The sequence below is a fragment of the Hydractinia symbiolongicarpus genome, chromosome 12 (genome assembly GCF_029227915.1).
Source record: "Hydractinia symbiolongicarpus strain clone_291-10 chromosome 12, HSymV2.1, whole genome shotgun sequence".
Lineage (NCBI taxonomy): Eukaryota > Metazoa > Cnidaria > Hydrozoa > Anthoathecata > Hydractiniidae > Hydractinia > Hydractinia symbiolongicarpus.
In genome coordinates, this window is record NC_079886.1 from 24,713,773 (window position 1) to 24,736,652 (window position 22,880).

The 22,880-nt window shown below is 32.8% G+C and overlaps 3 protein-coding genes across 5 annotated transcripts in view; 1 reads left to right on the forward strand and 2 right to left on the reverse strand.

The window, feature by feature from the left end:
• Positions 1–22,880, reverse strand: part of LOC130621412 (deleted in lung and esophageal cancer protein 1-like) — a 58,671-nt gene that overhangs the window by 18,424 nt on the left and 17,367 nt on the right. The window contains exons 17-20 of the mRNA XM_057436695.1: positions 8,557–8,640; positions 8,277–8,373; positions 6,030–6,160; positions 162–296 (exon numbers count right to left, since the gene is read on the reverse strand). Of these exons, the coding sequence (XP_057292678.1) occupies positions 162–296; positions 6,030–6,160; positions 8,277–8,373; positions 8,557–8,640 (447 nt within the window). The remainder of the gene's footprint in view (positions 1–161; positions 297–6,029; positions 6,161–8,276; positions 8,374–8,556; positions 8,641–22,880) is intronic.
• Positions 1,489–4,939, forward strand: LOC130621156 (uncharacterized). Of its 3 annotated transcripts, none has more exons than XM_057436470.1 (2): positions 1,489–1,646; positions 4,292–4,939. In XM_057436470.1, the coding sequence occupies exon 2, from the start codon at positions 4,311–4,313 to the stop codon at positions 4,797–4,799; it is 489 nt and encodes a 162-aa protein (XP_057292453.1). In that variant the 5' UTR covers positions 1,489–1,646; positions 4,292–4,310; the 3' UTR covers positions 4,800–4,939. The 3 variants fall into 3 exon arrangements, with proteins under 3 accessions (XP_057292453.1, XP_057292452.1, XP_057292454.1); XM_057436469.1 differs by lacking the exon at positions 1,489–1,646 and adding an exon at positions 3,720–3,873; XM_057436471.1 differs by lacking the exon at positions 1,489–1,646 and adding an exon at positions 3,762–3,807.
• On the reverse strand, positions 13,694–22,831 carry LOC130621150 (uncharacterized). The gene is made up of 2 exons (XM_057436462.1): positions 14,785–22,831; positions 13,694–14,194 (listed from the first exon to the last, which is right to left on the reverse strand). The coding sequence occupies exon 1, from the start codon at positions 21,941–21,943 to the stop codon at positions 15,872–15,874; it is 6,072 nt and encodes a 2,023-aa protein (XP_057292445.1). The 5' UTR covers positions 21,944–22,831; the 3' UTR covers positions 13,694–14,194; positions 14,785–15,871.

Here is a 22,880-nt window from a genome sequence, read left to right on the forward strand (position 1 = left end):
GCGCATCTTAGGTAAACAATTTGTAAACGAGAATATTACAGTTACAAAATTTTTACATAATGTTTAATAACACCCATACACTTGTTTTTTTAACCCTATAGCCAGCATGAGAAGTTTAAGCAGAAGTGATAAACAAGAAACTAAAAGTTGTTAAAACATACCATACAATTCTGCGTAACTTTCCAAACAGCTTTTGTTGGTGAATTATTATATAACCTTATTGATTTAGTTCCTGAAGTCCCATATCTTATCAACTCAAAATTCAGGAGTTTTTCTACGAAGTTAACTTCTGGGCCCTAAATATGAAAGAAAAATGTTAATAATTTATATGATTATGCCTTTTTATTGTTATATACTTAAAAACATGCAAGAAATTGTCAGTAAAATCTAGTAGCATATTTTGGAGTATGGTAACTTTGAAGATGCTCTGAAGTAAGCAAGCAATCAAAGACAGTATTGCTTTAATAATATAATAATTAACTAAACTAAATGAATCAAAACAAATGCCATAGCCAAATTATGTCCGAATCAGAATAAGTTTACATCTTCATGGTCATACGTGAATATTAAACATGAGTATAAACAATCCATTTTTTTGAGAAAAACACTCCAATTTTTTTTCCAAAATGCATAATTTTTGTTTTAAAACACCCAAAAGTGTCACTTTTAAGGTTTTATAACTAACTTTCTGCAAAAAATCATATAAAAAAATGAGCGTATTCAGAGAATAACTGTAACGTTCAGATGTATCTAATTCATAGGTCATTTCGCTACCATGTGTGACCCATTACAGCAAAAGACAAAACATGAGGAATTTGAAGAGAAGAGTGAGCAAGGGTGAAATAATAAACCTGTAACTCATACAAACATGTCTAAGACAGTCACAGTAGGGAGAGAAAAAAGTGGTATTACTAGACAGGTGACCAGGAAAGCAGGTTTGAATGTAGCAATTTTCAAAATTATTTTTAAAAAACCCTGACTTTTCCATAATTTACAGAGAAACTGATCAAAATAAGCTGGCTAATCTATAAAGACGTGCTCACATATTAAAACGGTATTAAAACTATATTTGCTTTCATGTCTAGTTTACAATAAACCTAGCTTATTGCAACACAAAAGGATTAAAAGTTCTACGTTACTTACTTTTAAACGTTAGTTTTAAATTTCAAGGTTTTATTAATGACATTTTAAGAGAAACCTAAACCTTTAGGAAACTGAACACAGATGAAATCGTTTAGAATTTTTTTCCGTGATCACTTTAAAACCACAAATTCTGTCTTAATCTTTCCAAAAACATTTGTTTTTTAAGATAGGGATCGGTAAAAAATCCCTAAATTTTTAATGTCCTATAAAAAAGGTAAATATAAGAAAACAAAAGATTGATAAATTAGAGATGAATTGCATAATATGTTAGCTGATTAAAAATATTTAGTAGGAAATACTAGAAAAAGCAAATATGTAAAAAAAAAATCGTAGGTAATGTAGTAGTAAGTATATATTAAAGTTTTATTTAAAAGTAATAATACATACAGGCTTTCTTCTAAACATCAATGAAATTTTGCTGAAGCCACGTGAAGTACAGATAAAATAAGACACCCTAGTTTGTTCTTCATAGAAAGACCAATCCAAAAGAAAAACAATTCTTGGTATGTTTTAAGTGAGCATTTAAACATTTAAAGTTGGTTCCCATTAAGGAATCTAACTGCATGTCAACCGCCTCAATTAGATCTATAAAATCTAGTTATTGTTCACCCTAAAAGTATTTTGCCATGGAAAAATATTCATTTCGTCCTTGTCTAGTACAGAACATAATGTGAAAGTATAAAAAAACATGAAGAAATATGTCAGCTTTTTTTAACTTTAAGACTCAGCAAAATTAATGCCAGTTAGATATCTAGTGAGAACCGAGCTTTAGTGCCATAACGTATTGGGTCTAATATATGAACTGTTGCTTTTATATTCTTGTAATTATGTTCTGTCAAATGCCATATTTAAAATTAAAAATAATTAACGCTAAAATACAGGCTGGTAACTTGCAGGTATGAAATATACCAAAACAAACAGTAAAAAACGTAAAAAATTCAGGAGCAGATTTGGAAGATAAATGAAAAAATCTGACAATTTAAAAAGTCTATTGTGGTATGATGCAAATCCTTTAGAAGGATATATGAAAGGATGAAATCCCTTTCAAATTCTATACTAAGAGAACAGAATAGGTCTTGAATTTTTATAAAAAAGATAATTTTTTTCGGAAGAAGGATGTTACCACTATGAAAAATTTTGTTTTAATACGTGAAGTGATTATTTTACGTCTTCTGTTTTTTATTTGGTCTAAATTTTTTTTTTAAAAATGGTACTTTTTGGATCTATTGTAACAACATGGGAAAAATATACTATCTTGGTTTGATTATCGTTGCTGGTCAGATCTCTTTTAATAGATGTGGAAATCAAAAGCATATTTAGGCTTTTGAAGTTAATTTCAATCCATGTACTGCTAGATTAGTTTGAATATGTTTCTACACCTTTCTAACAAACTAGCTAAGCATGTGTTCAACTTAATTATTGCAAGTGAGGTATCCTTTTTTGCATCCCTTTTTTAAGAAATAGCATATATAGGTCTCAACCAGTACCTAGAATTAAGTTATTTGGTTTTGTTGTCCTTAATTTAGCCTGAGTGTATTTTTTAAATGATCGTTAGTATAGAGAATAAATTGTACAATTAAAAAAATGTTAAAAACTTTCTCTTTTTTCACTTGCACTACTTATGGAATTTCTTTGCATTGTCTCCAGTTCTAAGGTATGAGTCCTTAGCCAACCAAGAAGTTCAGTTGTGTCGCTTTCACAAGTTTTAGCGGTCGCCAATACTATATACAACGATGCAGAACCCTAGGTAATTTTTAAAAAAACGTGGTTCTGCCCTATGATTTCTCAGATTTTCGCTGCTGATATTAGCATACTTTAGCCCTCTAGTGCCACTCCCCATATATAGGAAAAAATTTTCTTTAAGAATACAAAAGGTTTTCTAATGTAGTAAGTGGATTTATATACATTAAAGTAAAAACAGGCAGCAAAAATATTTTAATTAAGTCTTTATTAAGTTAAATATCCTGTTTATTGTATTGCTGTTAGACTGGCTAATTCTTCAAAATCTTTAATACCTGATGGTAACGTCCCTTGTGACGTTATAATTAAAATGAGTTAATCGTCACCAGCCTAATGCGTTAAAAAGTAGAAGCTTTTGTTACACGGAACATTAGCTGATAATACGTGAAAAAACTTGGCACAAACTACATGTGGTTCACTGATGTAGAGTGATTTAAATCATGACGTTGTTTTCCTGTGACTAAAAAATATTTCAAGAAATTTAGATCATCTTCCTGACTTTAAGTGAAACGCTTGTGTTTAGCTCTTTGTTACAAGTGTAATCCCAATTAATTAGAGTTCCAAAATCAAATAAAAAGAAGGAAGATGTCAGAAAAAGATTGTCATTTATAGAATTTGTTTTTGTTTTGATAATACAAGTCAAAACAGTGCAAATGAATTTCAAAACAACATGGCAAAAAAATGCTATTTACTGTACCTGATTGTTCATTTGTGGTGGGCAGTTAACCACAATTAGAAAAAAAAACATTAGCCAAAAATACGTCAATGTTGCAAATTACTGATCAATTGGCGGTATTTAAACTTGTTAATAAAATTAGGCTTCTTAATAGAAAACAATTAGTTAAAAATCATAAGAAAACCACAGAAAGTGTAATTGCAAATGGAAAGAGAATGTTAACGAGTAGGGCTTTAATTGCTAAGAAAGTAAGAACTAATGTTTTAAATATATTACACAGAAGGTTGTTTACTATAGAAGAAGAATAAATCAAGGTAATATTTTAAATATAAAATATCAAAACTTGGCTATTCTTCTAAGGTAAAATGTAAGGAGATTAGAGGATTTTTTTAAGGAAAATATTACTATTCTTTAGGATATCAAAAGCATTTTTATAAACCAATATGAGATCTATAAAGAGAATTTTTTATATTTTCCAAAAGGAATTAAAGGGATTTCAAATTTGAAAATTAATACCTATGCTACAGTAAAACTAATAAAGTATAACCGATGTAACTTTAAATGGCAGGAAGCTTTTTTGAGAATCACCAAACTTAGTTTTGAATGTTTCAACAAATGCCATCTTATAAGAGGTGTTTGAGGAGACGTTTTAAAAAATTCCAACTCTGTATGACATAAACACATACTATATACAATACAGTTGGTATAGCATTAAATCATTATACTTTTTAGGACATTTCCACCTTGCAACATGGGAGGAAAAAGTAGCAAAAAAGCTCCAAAGCTAGAGAATGTTTTACCCAAAGACAAAGAAAACAACGGTTATGTCATATTTAGTGTTCCCACGGAAGGCTATGGCATTTCCCAAGGAGTTACAACATTTGATTCAGGCAGCAGTCTTGGATTGTTATGCCTTACAAACTTGAAACTCATCCATCAATCAAGCGAATTGAACAGATTAGAGATTCCGTTAGAAAACATACTGAATGTGAGAACCAGGTTGTGTCAAATGAATTACATGACTTATCCTGATAGTGACGTGGTTTCTCTAAAGTGTACGCTGGATCAGAATATTGTCTGCGTTAATTTTAAACTGAATAATCCAGATAATGTCTATAATGAAATAGAGCGTGCACGCAAGCATCAGGCAGCAACTAGCAAGAAAAGTGACAGAAGGAGCTCATTCAAAGTGCAATTAAAATCAGCATCAGATTTAACAATGAATAACAATAAAATGTGATATCGACTGCTAACAAGTATCAATTGATGTACATGCAAAGCAGCTGTCAGCGAAGTCCTGATAACATTTTATCATCACCACTTAAGCAGCAATGAAAACAAGACTACTACAAAACGATAGAAACAACAACAACAAAAACACCATCACTACTCCCCCCTTACCACCACAACCAAAAACAACAACAACAACAAAAACACCATCACTACTCCCCCCTTACTACCACAACCAAAAACAACAACAACAACAACCCAACAAACCAAACAAAAACATAACAAGAACAAAGCAAGGAAAGAAACAATGAAACAACCATAAATTATATTGAGACTATTTTAGGGTATATATTCAGTATTTATCAGAAACACGTTATTTTGTACACATCACTTAGTATAAATTTTTTTATAAATATTTTCACTGTATATAGGTGTAAATTTATTTTTATTGCAGTAAATTCAAGCTTTGGTTGTTTCACAGACAAATTAACAGTCAGTGTTATCTATACCTGCTAATAAAAATTTATTTATCAATCAAAGTAGAAAACAATTACTGGTTTTTAGATTACACTGAAAACGTCTTGTTTTTTGTTTAATCAATGATTTAGTCCTCAAGTCTGAAATTTAATTGTCTTTTATCTAATTACTTATAACTTTGTATTATATATATATAAATATATTTTTCTTATAACTATGATAATAATTACCATTAGATATTATTTTATTTCTGGCACATGGATTTAAAATATTTTTTTTTTACTTTTGTGACATCTGATTTAACGGTGTACCTTGAATAATTTATGTCAATATTTTACCAGTAAGTGTTATTACCCTTTACCTGAAATCGTTACATAATCTATAAAAATCTAAAGTTACAGGCCACTAAATACAAGCCACTTAATAGGACAAATTATAAAATAATTACAAGCTGTTAAATTACACTTAACTTTATTTCCTGCAAACTGCTGAGAAATTAATCATCGGCCTCCTCACTGAGTCTGAATTATAATTTTATTAGAAATACAAAAAAAAATTAAATATATATATACTTAATTGACATTTTGAATTCAAATGTTTTTTTTAACATGTTCAGCTGCTTTTACAAATCTTAGCCTTAATTAATTAATCTTCAGACCTGTATATACTTTTTTGCATGATTAGTTATATAGAAAAATGTTTTGGTCATTTCATATGAAGTATACCACATACAAGTTTTATGGAAAAAATGCAGAAGACTTACCACAAATGTTCCTTCTATGTAAACCCCTTGAACGCCAAAAGAGAAAGGAACTTCATACTTCAGTAAACATTTCATTGTTCCCCTCTTCTTTTTCTGAAAGCTAACTAGACATTCCATCTTTGAATTTGCTTCTATTAAATTGAAAATAACAAAAATAAATTGCAAGTCAAAATATGTGCAACGTAGTCACAGCATCGCCAACAAAAAACAACAGTACTGAATCTGACTAGTTATTGATATTTTTGTATAGGTTAAAGGTGATTCTTTGGGGTGTAACAAGTATTCTTAGGCATACTAGTTGTTAGTCAGTGGAAAATCCACAAAAATATGAATGTCACAGCAAAGTCAATAAAAATATTTCACATTTGATATTTTTAGCCTGAAGATTTTTTGCATGATTAACATGACGTAGTAACAATGGCTATTATTATAGAGACTAGTAGTTAGCCCGTGGAAACTTCTACAAGAATTCACGTATTGCAACAAAGTGGTTAAAAATATATCTCATTAGCTTTTTTATGTATTCGTAGTGCAACTTTATTTTGTGCACAAACAGGAAGATTACAAATATCACAACATTTGATTATTGTATTGGTAGGAAGTACTCGTGTTTTTATTTATTTTTACAAGCTCGTGAGCTTGTATTAAAACGCAAATGTGTCCTACAAGAATGGAAATTTTTGCCTCTCTGAGCACCGACACGGGAGTAGTCGTGTGTTCGAATCTCATCTTGGTAACTATTTTTACTTTTTTTTCTTTTTACTAACTCGTAACTAACTATGTCCGAAATAATCAATTGCAACGTCACAGATTTAAATTTCGTACCTAAACTCTCTAAGTACTTGGAAGTCATCTAAATGACGTTTCAGGCCAAATTTGGTATTTGTTTTCGACAAAACTTGGCACAGTTAACAAGAAAAGTATGCTGAACATAATAATGACACCATAATTTTGATTTTTGTCACTTTACGTCATTTTAGGCCAAATTGGTCCAAAAATTAAAACTATTTTAGACAAAACTTGGCAAAGTTAACAAAAAAAGTATGCCGAACATGGTGACATTAAAATTTTGATTTTTTGTCACCTAAATGTCATTTTAGGCCAAAATTGGTTCGAAAATTAAAATACTTTATTTTCGACAAAATTTGGCACAGTTAACATAAAAAGTATGCTAAATATGATAGTGACATCAAAATTTTGATTTTTGTCACCCAAATGGAGTTTAAGCTCATAAACGTTTCAATCGCGCGACTTTCAACCATGAATGATAGGCTGTATTTTTTGTTAGCAGAAATTGTAAAATTGGGTTGCATTGTGGATGTTTCATTGTTGTGCATTTTCAATAGCGAGATAGTTTATGCAGCGCCTGCATATTGTTTATTTTTTAAAAAGATAAGATTAGTGTTCACAAGCTTTATTTAACTAACTGGTAAAGTAAAGGTGTTTCCACCAAAGTTTTCAAAAGTGAATATAGGCAGAATTAAGGTCTCCCCAAATGCCTGGAAAGTAGTCTGCGAAAAAATAAAATTTCCACAACAATACGTATGAGAAAAACGAAGACGCTCCACCATATATAAATAATTACGAGAACGAAATTCTTTTTGTAGCGAAAAGAATTTCTCGTTTTCGCTTTCTTCTTTCTGTCAGTCAGTTTACCCCAGACTGACCCAACGAAAATTGAAATTTTGAGGAATTTTCCGTTCAAGAAGATCTCACAAATCAATTTCGAAAAATAACTGCGTAGTCCACAAGAAATGTTATTGCCCATCTGAATAGCAAAATATGTCGTGTCTAACTTCGTAACAGAAATCACAATTTAATAGACAGCTTTTTGTAAACTTTATTCGCGAGGTTGTTTACGTATATCATACGTCTTGTTGAAATTAACTTAGAGCACATTTAATTTTTCAGGTGCTTATGCAACTACATTTAGTACCATCCAATTTAACTAATTAACATTTGGGAAGCATACTTATTAATATCCGCGTATATTAAATGTCTGTGTATATTAAATATCTGTGTATATTAAATGGGCGGGTATATCAAATGGGTGTGTATATTATATAAGTGTTGAATAATTATTGAGTTAATTTTATAGAATAAGTATTATTAGGCAACAAACATTTTTATAGAAAACATACAGCACAGATTTCATCAGTTCAGATAAACAGTTTTTAATTTTGTAAAGATTGAGACCTGTTAAGCTGAAACAATATTGGCAGATTGCATTTAAATAAAAATCTTTACCAATGGTCCCATTACTGGGAACAACATCAATTATGCAGGTATCTGTCGCCATAGATTTCCATGAAAACCCAGCTTTGGCATTACTTTCATTGTGTAGCTATAATTAACATAACAACCAAAGTAAAAAAATTTAGTTCTTGTTTGTAATGTTTAATAAAAACTTCTGTAAACAAAATGTTCCTGGTATTCATGAAAATAATTTTCTGCAAAAATATTTTAGAATCACGTCACACAAAATATATTTTGCAATAACGTTTGAAATAGAGGAAATTTTTTTTACCGTGACACTCCTTTTATACACATTATCACAAAAATGTTTTCCAGATAAAATGATGGCTGCTGGACTAGCTGAGACTTGATAGTTCTAAAATAACATTAAAGATAAAATTTTAAAAATTGGCAGGGAAGTCAGTAAAAAAGTTTAAAGAATGCTGAAGTGCATGGTTGTATTGGCTGAAATACTAATATTTTATAGGTAATGGGAGAAAGCACAAATTTGTCGACTTCTGATAAGCATACAGGAACAAACATTTGGAAAACAATCTTTCCCTAAGAATATATATTTTTTAAAAAAATTTTAGAATTATGCTAGGTTATATAAAAGATTTAAACAAAAACTTAATTGAAAATTAAATGCATCTAAATATTATGCTTGGAATACTAAACAAATACTAAACAAGAGCCTTATGGCGCGAACACGGTTGCAGCACGCACATGATCTTCTTTGGCCCGTTCAGCATTTGGTATAATTTTTCACCAAAATCGCAGTGTGTCGAAAAATTTTGAACTTATGTGCCTACGCAAGTGATAATGCATTGCACATATTCGCGAAAACGAATTCACGCAAACTTCCAAAATATCCAGATCCGCCGAAATTTAATCTGAGCAAAACACGGCAAAAATTTAATTTGTGCATTCGCAAAAAGTTAGTGCACTTGTCCAAAAATGGTCATGCGCACAATAAGGCTGCAGAAGTGTTTATCGTGCGTGTGACCATTTTTGGACATTTGGATTAAATTTTGAAAAACGTCATAGATGACCTGGGTAAGATTTGCCCGAGCAATTGTGTGTGATAAATAAAAGCCCCGGGCGTGGCTATCAAATCCAGTTTTAAATTTACGGACCGACTTATGTTAGAGCCAGACCAGGACAACCAATTTTGTATAGGCGTTAGCATTGTGACATCTAAAAGCCCAGACGTGATTCAGAGGTTTTGCCGAACTATCAAAACCGGGAAAATCGGGTTTTAAATTTACAGACTGACTTGTTGGAGCTAGACTGGAACAGTCAAATTTGTATAGGGTTTAGAATTATGACTTCTAGTAAAAATATAGCTGTTTTTGTCAAGAAAATGCTTTACAGCTGAAGGTTATATACAGAAAATATGCCAAAAAGATGGATGGCTTGAAATAACTGTTGATAATCACTGAGGAGAAATTTCCAGCCAAATATGGAGGATAAAAATGCTTCGAAAAATCTCTCCCCAACAGTGATGATTGATGATTATTTCACTTATATAACTAGTATATATGTATAGCATAAAACAAATATATTCACGGCTTAATACAAAGCAAGCCAAAAGCATGTCTTGTTACTTTGTTTGTTAGTTACTGCTCCACATTTACTACTTTAAATAAGCCTTGAAATAACTGTTAGACATCACTTGTCTGGGCTGGAAACTATATACAGAAAAAGTACACTCAATCACAGGTGCAAGGAGTAAACAAAACAAAGCAAGTCGTGAAACTATAGTTATATACATTATGAACAAGCCTTGAATATTCGTCAGACATCAACCATGAAGGACTGAACTTTCTGCAGGCTTGTTCATATGTATGAACAGAAAAAAAAAGTAACAAAATGTAACAAAATGCAATGCTAACCAGTAACATGCATATGCACTGCAAGACTTGAAATAACTGATCTTTCTGTGTATCTATAACTTCCAGTTCATATCTATCAACTATACAGAATGTACTACATATATGTGGTGTACAATAGTTAATTTCAAAGCTTGCAGTGCATCGAAATTTAAAAGCAATGTTTATATTTAAAGTTTAGAAGTCAATGACAACATTACGGTGATTAACAGAAATCACAGATTTTTCATCCAACAGCAAAACCTTGCATACTTGGTCTTCATCGTCAACTTCAACACTTTCCCTTTTCGCTAGGAGATATTGGTTAAGCTGAGTGCTATACATAACCACTTCTTGTCCTTCATTCGTTATTAACTGGATCGTAACATTTGATGACAACGAAGAAAATTTTGTACTATTTTTACATTTGGCGCAACGAAAAAAATCTTGTCCAAGCGTAGATTCTTCAATTTGAGTAAAACACCGAGGACATTTATATACCTTCTGGCTGATTGAAACACTTTTTATGGGAAAATGCAAGGACTTCTTTAGCTGATATGGTGGAGACGATTGTTTTATTGCATTACCTTTCGTCCAGGGCAAGATCAATGATTCGCTGGTTGTAGTGAGAACAGTTTCAACAGGGGTTGAATTTAACTCCCGTACGGAAAGATTTTGTAATTCATAGGTACCACTCGTGCTCAGCTGATTTGCGATTTCATTCCAAAAGGAAACCAAAACAATCCCACTGTCATCGTTAACGAATGTATCAGTTCTTTTTGCAGACGAATCCATAGTTGAAATAGCCACATTATCAATGTCAATATATCCTATTATAGTAACCATCTGTTTATCATAACCACTATCAAGCACAGTTTTGATTTTTTGACGTTTGGCAACATCCTTTTTGATGTTTTTGTGAGCGAAACCAGCTTTACACTCCTCCAATCTGGTGTTTCTATTGACTTCAATGTCCTGGAGGCTGTTATCTTTCCAGTTCGCTTTGCGTTTATAATTAACCAACTTTACGGGACTCTTCGATTCAGCTGCTTTTTCTATCTTATCCCTCAAATCCATTCGAAATGACACACCACGGTGAACAGTTTCATCAGTTTGGACAGTGAAATTGTAATAACCAACACTGCTATTTCTTGCCCTTTTGACTGGACTGAGATCATGGAGGTAACATGTCAAGGCACCTGAATTTAAGAAGAAAAAGGTAACTGATTCACTGGTTCCAAATTTGGGAAAAAGTCAAGCTTATTTTTACTAATACCTTTTATAATATACCTCATCCCAGGAAATTAACATGTCCTTAAACCCCCTTGCTTAAGTTTTTGTTTTTGCAAAGTTTTCTAAAAGGCCGCCATCAAAAATATGTTATGTTCGCGTCCTCCGACCGACTCACTTTTGGCAATAAAAACCCGAGTCGGTAAGTCGGAAAAAACCCAGAAAAAACTTTTTGATCCAAACGATATATATTTGAAAAAAAAAATTTGTGAGAACTAATTTTCCCAAAATTGACAAAAACTCGCGAAAATTAATTCCCGTAAAAATTAATATCTTTAGGGTACTCATGGCAAGTTTACAGACAGGGCGGCGAAAAAAGGGTCTGTCGAGTGGCGCTATACTGTTTTTTGGCCCTGGGAACGAATTTTTCCCCCATCTGAAAATCCCGGGAAAAAATACGCCCGACCGACCGACCGACTCATTTTTGCCGGGTCTTCAGGACGCGAACATAACATATTTTTGATGGTGGCCAAAGCAGATTCTTAGGAAAAAAAACATGCGAAGCAAGGTAAAAACTAAGCAGCTAAAATCTATCAGAAATAAACTAAAAAAGTAGTAATGACATACGTAAGAACTCGTGTGGAGCAACAAAACACGTGGGTGGTGGCGTGAGGTAATTTGAACAGGTTTTTTTTGGTAAAGACAATAGTCTTGTAATATGGGAAATTTATAATAAAATCAAAAAAGATTAAACGTACCGTCGCTCGAACTACTCGAGGAGGAGTCTTTACTACTGGAGGAGGAGTCTTTACTACTGGAGGAGGAGTCTTTACTACTGGAGGAGGAGTCTTTTGCCCCTCTTTTCCCACTTTGACTGCTCTTCTTGCTGGAGTCCATTTTTGAAAGGGTAAAAACGTGGCACAGAGCCAGCAATCTGGCTACTTCGTCGTGGGGGGTAGAGAATGCAATGAAGGGGGCACTGTGAGAAGGTATGGAGAAATGTTTTTAAAAAAACGAATATCCATAGCCTGATTTTATAAAAATGGAATGAGAATTAAATAATTAAATAACTTTCTGATGACATTTTTTTGTAAAACAGTATTTTTTTTTCGTAAAGAATTGATCAGTGCAAATATCTAATTACATAAGTAACACCCTGTTATAGTTATGTGACTGCGGAACCACGCCCTGAGATGGCCCAGCGGAAAACAAGGGCGAGACTGTAGATAACGAGTGAAATTTCGAGAGAAAAAGCCCTGGGGAAGAGGTTGGTCTTTAATGGGATAAAACTTCGCGGATGAACTCTTCTGCGAAATTTAAATATTTCGCGGGGATTTAATTTCGCGGATAAATTATCCATAAATATTTCGCGGGGATTTAATTTCGCGTTTTATGAAGTTTTACTTTAGTAGCATTTTTTCTCATTCGAAAAGCCCTGTTTGTTGTTTTCCAATGAAATAACGCTATCTTTTTAGATCGTACAGCAAATTAAAACTTTGGTAACGCTAAATTTCGCAGATGGTCCCTTCTTCTTGAATTTTTGAAAGGATAAAATTTCGCGTAATTTGCCGAATAAAGCCAAAATCTCAATGAAATTTAATTACCGCGAAATTTGATCTCATTAAAGTATTATTAAACCTGCCTCTAGCTCCCAGGATTTTTTTGTCTCGCGCGAAGAACCAGCTTTATATCCATGCGTATGGGAGAGACGGAAATCTTTGACTAGGAATATTATTGTATTGTGTCTGAAATCAATCCATTGCGAGGCATCCCGTTTCATAATAGCTTTCCAGAGTTCTTTAGTGACATGAGTATTATTATCTTATCTTAAGGGCATAAGTTTTAGCGGACATTAAATTGTTCCGGTTTTGCCCCCAAATCGCTGAAATAAGATCCGTAAAGTACAGTCTGGAATGGCTGGCAGTCGCAAATATAAATTCGCCACTAAATTAATCCCGAAAAATATTAATTTTAAAATAAGCCAATCAAATTTTCCTCAATAAAGCCATAACAAAAACACCCTCCAACGTTCTGACTTTGAGCAGCTATTTTATGATCTTTCTACAAGTTACTCAACACTTAGCCTTTTTATGGAAAAAGAATATTAGTAATCGCAAGGCAAGGCTAAATTATTTTTTTGAATGCATAGAGTAGAATCGATTATTCGTGAATATAAACGATCTAATATATTAATCTTACAGGTGAATTCTAATTCTAATTCCAAACGCCTTATCCGCATACAGACACTGGCGTCTATCCATGATTCTAGGGTATTTATGGCAACTGTCATTATCTACATCAAATCAGGTGAAGGGATCAAAACACGTGTTGTGCGGATTTTAGCTTTCATAGATTTAACAAAAGAAAACGCAATTACAATTGTTCATAGGTTTTCGTAAGAATAAAATTTAAACATGAAAATAAAACAGTGAGAACAGACTCCTTGCCGATTCCTTTCTCTTGCATTTCCTTGAGCTTTAATTGAATTTGGCATAGGAAAAATTGCCGGACAAAACAGTCTGATTTCCAGTAAATAGATTATATGGAAGTAGTGTATGCTTTATATTTTACTCCCGAGTACGTTTATTTTGTATAAAATTGCTGCGGTAAATTTCTCTTTTCATCAACTCACGAAATAAAACGAAGCGTTGTCGTCTTAATGACATCTTCTACTATAATAAATATCACATAGACCTTCTTCACCAGGTATCAATGAAACAATACACAAACCACTTGGCAGGTAGAATTATGAAGATGGTGGCTTCGTTTAGCTATCACACAGAGCTGGAATACTTGTTTTTGTATTATTGATTAATCATATCTTTAACTCTAAAAAAGTAAAAGCAATCGTTTTTAAACTTATTTTGATAAATTATTCAACAAACGAGAAAAAGAGAATATATACGCATATACGCATATCCGGGGGTGAGATATAAACAAAAGAAGCAAATAATAAAGATTTGAGGGATTCCAAATTGAAAACAATGGGTTCATATAGGCTTTTGAAAAAGCTGTTTTTGTTCCCAAGTTCTCTGGGCTGACAGGGCTATAACTTCTGATTGAAACATCGTAATCTGCCGAAATTTTATATAATTCGTTCACTAGCTTTTTGTCTTGGCTTTATAATAATTTATTAAGAAAATGGGTGTCATTACAAATTTTTTTATAACCTATACAAAATACATACCTGTATTTTGCAAACTACATAAACTTTAAACTAAGCTATATTAAGAACGGAAACAGCTTTTTCAAAATTTTCATTGTTTTCAAAGCCATTGCATTAAAAGTATTTTCCAAAATCAACTTTTTGACAAAAATGTGGTATTTTAAAGGAATAAATTGTTGGGAGAAAAAATTTTGTGAATCGAAATTTTGGGATTTTTTATATTTCGCGAATTGGTGAAGTATATGGTACTTACAGGAAACATTGCTTTGTGTAAGGTATGGTTATCCAATGACAACATTGTGTAGGTATATCCATATAACAAAATCTTTTAATTCGAAACAGCACTTTCAATTTGACAATTTCAACAGTTTCAATTTGAAAACCAGCAACATTTATTTCAAAGTGGATTTCAGTTTTAAGTTTCGTTATCCAATTCTTTGAGATACGTGAGTTAAAAGTCTATTGCCATTTCGAAGTGAATGTTATTATTATTTCAATTGTCTATTAGATTTGTATATCGTTGGAGAATTTCTACAAAGATTTTCTAATAACATTCAAATACATATACTAAAAAGTAATTTAATATAAGGAGCATCCACAAAGTATATACGCAAAAAAAAACCCTCCCCCCATAGTACGCAGAAAATAATAGAAGTGATGTCATTCAAACAATAGATGTACGCATTTATCAGATCCCCTCCCCACTTAGATGCGTACGTACTAAATGGATGGTCCCACAGTGCAACTCCCTCTCAATAACCCAAATACTCCTTCAGAGTTCTAGTTATCGAGAGTTTTATAAACGAAAAATACATAATTATTGTAAAAACAATTAGAAGGCTTATTACTTACTTTAAATTAGAAAGAGAATAAACATTACAATGAACTATACAGTATCACAAAATAAAATCAACATTAGCATTATTTTTATCAATGCCATGCATATCTCTACACATATAAAGTAAGTAGCCTCTCATTGTAGGTGGTGGTAAAACAAAAAAGTGCTTTGAAATCAATGTCTCAAAAAGTGTTGAGCAGACACTCACTCTTATTTCCACAATCACATCATATTATTTATTTATTTCGAATCCTTACTTGACTACTTCAGGGCTTATTAAAATAACAGGACGTCATCACTGTGGAGAAAAGACTTTTCAGAGCATTTCACTTTTCAGAGCATTTCCAAAAAGGCGAGGCCATCTTGTGGACTGAAAATGCTCTGAAAAGCCTCTTCTTTGCAGTGACGACCGCCCGTTATTTTAAGCCCTATGTAATTGTCAGTGCAAAACCTAAACTCAAAACCACCATCCCACAACACCCTCCCCCAGAATCTTGTAAATCTATTTATTTCTAAGAGAAATTGTAATGGCCTCATGGTCAGTAAAGAACAAACTTTTTACACTCACATAAACAAGAAACTGTTCTAATAACGATTTTTTTATGTATACATGATCTAGTATCGACCCCCCTAAATGCGTTGGTTCTGAAACAACCTGTTCATAACCATTAAGCGTTTGTTCTAGCAGTGCATTTGGTTTTAGATTAAAATCACCAACAACAATATCAATGTTCATAGACACAGAAAGGTAGCCTAGAGTTTCTAAAAATTGTCCAACTAGCATATCTTTTTTTTTGTACAATAACAATATTTTAATTTTCAATGGAAGATTATGGCTATTTAAAACTTCTAAAACAGAAAAACCATTAATTTTGAAATGATCTAGTAATTCAATTTTGTTTTTGTAATACATTGCTAAGCTAGAAAATCTGTGTTCATTATCATTATTACACGTCAATTTAAAACCATCAATCATGATATCTGTTAAATTTTCAGTATTTGTCAGTTGCGTTTCAGTGCAGAGAATAATATCACTAGATGAAAGTGTTTTATCACAAGATAAATCTTTGCAATGCTTACGCAATGATCTTACATTACAAACAACTAAAGACAATATGCTATGTTCAGATTCCTTTGCCACCAAATCTGTTGTAAAACTTAAACTTTGATTTTCTCTTAAATACTGATATTCTTTTTTAGCTTTGTCGTCAACATTGATGGCACTGGACTTGAACACCCCTATTAAGTGGAGCCCTTGCAAAGACGTTACACGGCTGAGAGCTACATACATCTGTCCATTATTGAATGATCTCTGTTTCAGCAAATTAAAACTAATGACAACCTCTTGTAAACTTAGGCCTTGAACTTTGTGTACAGTACAAGCCCATGATAACATTAAAGGAAATTGGGTACGTTTAATGACCGGAGAGGAAAGTTTTTTCTCGTTTGTTCTTATTTCGGTAGTCACTCGATCAATTGGTACTGCATTTAATTGTTGTGCAAGTCTGTCTGAACGTATTTTACTTGTTCCAACATTTAGATTGTCAAATTCAACATAAATGGTTTTAATTGAATCATTTTGCGCTACAACATGGACTATTGTACCAATTTGACCATTTATTAGCTTATCAGGAATGTCAATATTAGATGTCAACATTGCCTTAGCACCTATCTTTAAAGATAACTGGAAAGCTAATCCACCAGTTCTTGATTGGCTTAAGTTTTGAATTCTTTCATAAACATGAGAAGGGACTTCTTTCGGAACTTGATCAATGGCATCTATTGTTATCAAAGCGCTGTTTAAACTATTTAACAATCTTGCATTATGAACTCTAGCTGGCTCATTTTCTGCATAAATATGCAATGCATTTATTGGGTAGTGTTTACTATTTTCATCAATGAATCGTGAACGGATGAGATGTTCATCCTGTGAAGATAGAGTTCCTAGCCTAACATTATTTAGTAGGTCAATTAGAACAGTATCACCCCGTTGTCTCATAACTTCAGTCAATTCACACATCTGAAAGTTTCGCCATAGTGGATAAATGTTATACAATTCATCGCTGAATTCTGCATAAATTGGTTTTTGCATTACGGGGGGTAATTGATGCAAATCACCCACTAAAATTATTGTTAAGCCAGCAAATGGTTTTGAAAAATCAGAAACACATCCAAATATTTCTATTAACCTTTGATGCACATACAACAGTAACTTATTGGATACCATAGATATTTCATCAATAATGATACCTTTAACATCTGATAGCTCTTGCCTTAATTTACATCTCTTTTTATCTGGAAGCTTGTGAAGGGTTAACCCACGAGACTCTACAGAAATTCCTAAAGCTGAATGTATTGTGGTTCCATTGATATTCACTGCTGCAACACCTGTCGGTGCAAGCAAAAGCAAATTTGGTTTTTCAATGCATGAAGACCTATAACATAAAGTTTTTGAAACTGATGCACTTATAGTTTTGATCAAATGGGATTTGCCTGTTCCTGCACCACCTGTAACAAATAAATGCAAAGGAGGATTTTCTGTAACTTCTTCAGCTGATAAATTTTTAACATGCCTTCGGGCCCATCTATTAATTACGTCAAAAAGAAAACGTTGTTTTTCGTTTAAACTACGTATTAATTCATTAATACTATCATCTGACATTAAATTAATCTGTGTTGATGTGTGCCCTGCATTCGAAGAAGCTGCAGCATTTAAACCTTGAGCTTGTTCACCTTGATATTCATTATCCCTAACTACATTTTCCTCAACATTGTCATTCTCTTGTTGCGCAAATTGATCAGTTCGAGGTGAAAAATCAGCATTCATTAAAACATTATTTACCATATCACCCCATGGTTCAAATCTAGCCTTGTTCTCATTAACAATGCTCAGAACCTCAGGATCATTAAGTTTAACAACATAAGAATTTCCAACTTCGCTAAGTAAATCAGATTCCTTTCTGAAGGGGTAAAATAACATCAACAAATGGTGGGCATACTCTTCCGCTTTATTAACTGGATTAGGAGTATGATAACGGACAACACGCTTTTTATTTCTCCGTTTCAATTTTTCTTTGGAAGACATCAGAGGAACAGACTTAGGTAAACGCAATAAGGGATTACAAATTTCATCATCATCTAAAAGAACCTCTGGTTGATAATCATTTACTATGTCAAGCTTTTTACTTGTGTCCAGCACATAATACGCAAGAAATTCAGCAAAACATAAATTGTTAATCATATAATATTGACCACGCTTAAATGTAACATTGGGTCGATCCATGTATCGATCTAAACTATTGCGCTTAAAAACATCTGTACTATCTGGAGGCAATTCTTCTAATTCTTCTTCAGATTTACAAACTCTGTATCTTTTATCAGGCAAATTTGTATTAGCAAACACAATTCCTGGGAAACATTTACGTAACCATAACTCTGGCAATACCTGATAAACAGCTTCCTGTAATGAACATTGGCGGTGTGATAAAAATGCTAAGGCTAATTTTCTCATACGATCTGGCAAGTTTAAATTTTCAGACTCTTCAGCTGCCTTTTTCATTGCAAGAGATGACTCATTTTCCGATTTAGAGAAATAAGAACACATATATGACACTGCTTTATAATAATTGAACACAGGCTGCAAGTCCAAATTGGCTTTCCAAGCTAAAAGTCCTACTGCAAAGTAATTATTTACAAAACATGAATTTGGTGGTCGATGATAGTATATTTCAAAGTCTTGATTTGGAGATATTGCTAAAACCCTATAATAGTCAACTTCTGATATGTGAAGTTCCAATAAAATCTCTGGTATGGACTTGCAGCTGTCGCTCAAGTAGTTAGGCTTACTAGGGTCTAAATTTTCATCGATAAATAATTTGACTTTCTTTAATACTTTAGTTCTTTCTGATAATAAACTCAATTTTTCAGAATCAGACATATTCTCTGGTAATGGACTGGCTATAACTGTTCGATCAGTAAAGAAACGTCCATAATTAAAACGACATGGAATGTTCTTGTATTTGCGACAAGAATTTGAATGAGAGTGGATTTGATATTGAGAGACAAGGTTGTGTAATTCAGGCTCAATTAATGGATCAGGGAGGTCTGCGCGTATTGTATTATCAACAAAAGATGTGTAACTGTCTGTGGTTTCGTTTGTAAGAGTTGGTGAATCTAACAACCAAAGAAAAGCATGGATGTGGGGTGAACCTCTAAACTGAAATTCGACTTTAATAGCATAATTAGCTACTTGGCCAATAGGACTACTCTTATGAAGCAAAATTTCTCTAAAGAAATTCTCTACTCTGTATTGAAAGTGCCTTGCAGTTAAAACTGGGTTTTGATTAAGAATACTACAACGTCTAAAATAATCCAATTCGTTACTGCTAACATCAATGTTATTCAATTTTCCTATTATCACTACCAGTTCATCCCATCTCAAATCTGCACATGACAGAGTAAGGAAGTATGATGGCAATCCTAACTGTTTAACCATTGCTAAAACATCGTAAAGAAAATGTTTCCAATAAGCAGGTGTTCCTTTAATAGAGTTCATAAATTGGTAACCTTGACCTTCACAAATAAAAGAACGAACTGTTTCATGAAAATTAATTTGCAACTGCCCAGCCGTTATTGTGCCCTTTACCTTTTTCGTTGCAATATTTATTTGATTAAACAAATTTGACTGTTGCATTACATAATGAGCAAAAAATATATAATCAGCATTTGAAGAAAAGCGCTGGGAAAAATTTAACAAACGCTGGTTGAAATATTTTGTCGCTGTCAAGTACACTGGTCTAGCAACCTTATACCCAAATTTTCCAGTGGGAAATAAAAAGGGAAATGCAAGCTCCTCACAGTATTGGTCAGAAAAAAAAGATTGTGGTTGTTTATTCTCACCAGGAGCAATATCTAAAACCTCATCATCTGGATTTTGGAAATTTGGTATAACACACATTTCATCGCTACTTGCACAATTCATACTTAGGGGGTTTTCAGCTTCTAAATTGTCATCATCAATGTCAACTGTTACTGAAAATTCATTTGTGTCAACCATAGCATCTGTATCACATAAACTTAAAAATTCCTGGGTTATATTATCCATTCTTATCAGCACATCTGAGTAAAAGGAATTGAAATTTTTCAAATATTGTAGGGCTTCGTTTAAAAGCTCAGGACGTACACTTTGAAACACAACATGGCCTCGATAAGCCAATTTTCTCTTCAGTTTAACAAACAATACACCACTACTATCTATACCCTGAGGAAGACAGTTATTAACGGCTTCTACTTGAATAGGAACATTGCAAATAGCACCTTTTATCTTTTGTTGTTGACCTTTAGGCATAACAGCTATTTTTTTAAATAATATTCTTTTTGAAATCAGAATTTGCTCAAGTCTGTTTAAACATTGAATTTCATTAGGAAGATCAACAATATTTAACTTATTCCAAACAGCCTGCGGGGGTATCTCAGCTTTTTTTAAATACTTATCGCAAGTTATGCAAATGTAAGCATGAGAATCAAAGCATAGAACATCTGTAAACACATAGTATAAACTTACTTCATAATTGTTTTTGCTAAATAATTTTACAGTTTTCTTGTAAAGGCTCCTATTACAAACTATGCAGACATAGTAGGGGCCATTCTGAATAGCTTTCTGGAAATTTAAAATGCAATCATTTATTGTTTTAGCACTTTTTTGTTTGCGCTTAGCATCAGCATTGTTATATGTATTTGCTTTCTCCTTATTGGAAACAGTTGCCTTTCGTTTTCTAGATTGATCCCTGCTGTGTTCTGTTGCTTGCTGTTTTTTAGCTTTTTGCTTATTCTCCTCAGTTGCATGCTGCTTTTTAGCTTTCTCCTTGTTGGTATCAGTTGCATGTCTTATTTTACATTTTTCCTTGTTGGCTTCCGTTGCCATGCGTAAACGACTCTTTTCTCTATTGACTTTGTTAGAATATAGTCGAGAAAGACTTACTTCTTCATCTGAATCAATACTTATGTATTGTAATTCATATGGCTCATCAACTGTCGTTAGATCAATGTAGGTTGTATGAAGGTATATTTCTAAATCTCTCTTTCTTTGGAATTTCATTAAAGAAGAAAAACCATCAGGTGTTGGCTGACCGCAGTTATTTCTGCTATGAGAATCAAACAAGTAGACACAGTTCTTTTTAGGGAGTATCGCAACACAAATAAATTTCACGAAAAAAAGTAACCCGTCTCCAATTGAGTTATTCAAATTTGACAAAAAGCGCGGAATAGAATAGCTACTTAAAAGACCATATTCTTTATCTAAATAAGTAATTGTAACATTAGATCCAAATATAGGCACACTGTTTGGTAGATCAGGTACCGTAAGGTATGTGTTTTTATTGAGAGATTTGTATAGTTTATCTGCTTCTGTAATGATAAAATCAATATCATTAACATTCCAATTACCTGGGGACTTTACTCTAGTTGAAAAAGAAACTGCATACAAGCTACAACATGCACACTGTTTTCCAGCACTTTCGCCGAACATAGAATGGGATTGATTAAACGATCCATGAGTAATTTTCAGGAGAGACATCTTACATTTCAATCCAGTTCACACCACATGTACCTCTAGCACAGTAGCAGTTTTTTATATATAATATAACATATATATTAATTATAATAATTGTACTTTTATGGTGCAACAAAGCTGCACTAGCTTTTATGGTGCGACAAAGCTGCACTAGCTTTTTATGGTGCGACAAAGCTGCACTAGCTTTTTATGGTACAACAAAGCTGCACTAGCTTTTATGGTGCAACAAAGCTGCACTAGCTTTTATGGTGCCACAAAGCTGCACTAGCTAAAGAAAAGAACAACAAGCACTGAGTAAATTACCGCTGATTATTCGACGATATATTGTGAGGGAAAATTTTAAAACTAAAAAATCTGTAATTTGACTTGGTCAATCTGACTTCGTCGTGTAGTTCTTTGAGAAATCATGGTCTATTCGATGAAAATAAATTCTGTAAAATAGACGCATTCAAATATAGCTCAGCGTCTGTCCATGGTTTCCGCATAGCAAATTTCGTGAGTCACTTACACTGTGTTCTAAACTCCCAAAACTGCGAAGAGCGTAGTCGCACAGAAGCTTGGATTTGAAACACGGATCTCCACTTCGCTACAACCGTGAATAAATCTCCATTATAAAGAAAAATCAAATTCTGTTAACAAGCTCTAGGTTATAAGTAACAGGAATTCACCTACTGAAAAGTCTACAGAAAGTCCCTTATTACTACTTGCAGCTTGTATTTTTTGCTAACTAATGCGAACGGACACTAATGCTAACGCAATAACTAATACTAACACAAAAAAAACATTCTCACTATCAGTCGTAAGTAAGTGTGTAGTGAGAACAATGCTCAAGATGCAAAAGTGTATGCCATTTTAATAAAGAATTGTGCGTTTTGATTTTGTAACATCTATGTGTTTTTTAGTTATGGAGAGTCTGCCTGAGAATTTGGGTCGAAATTCT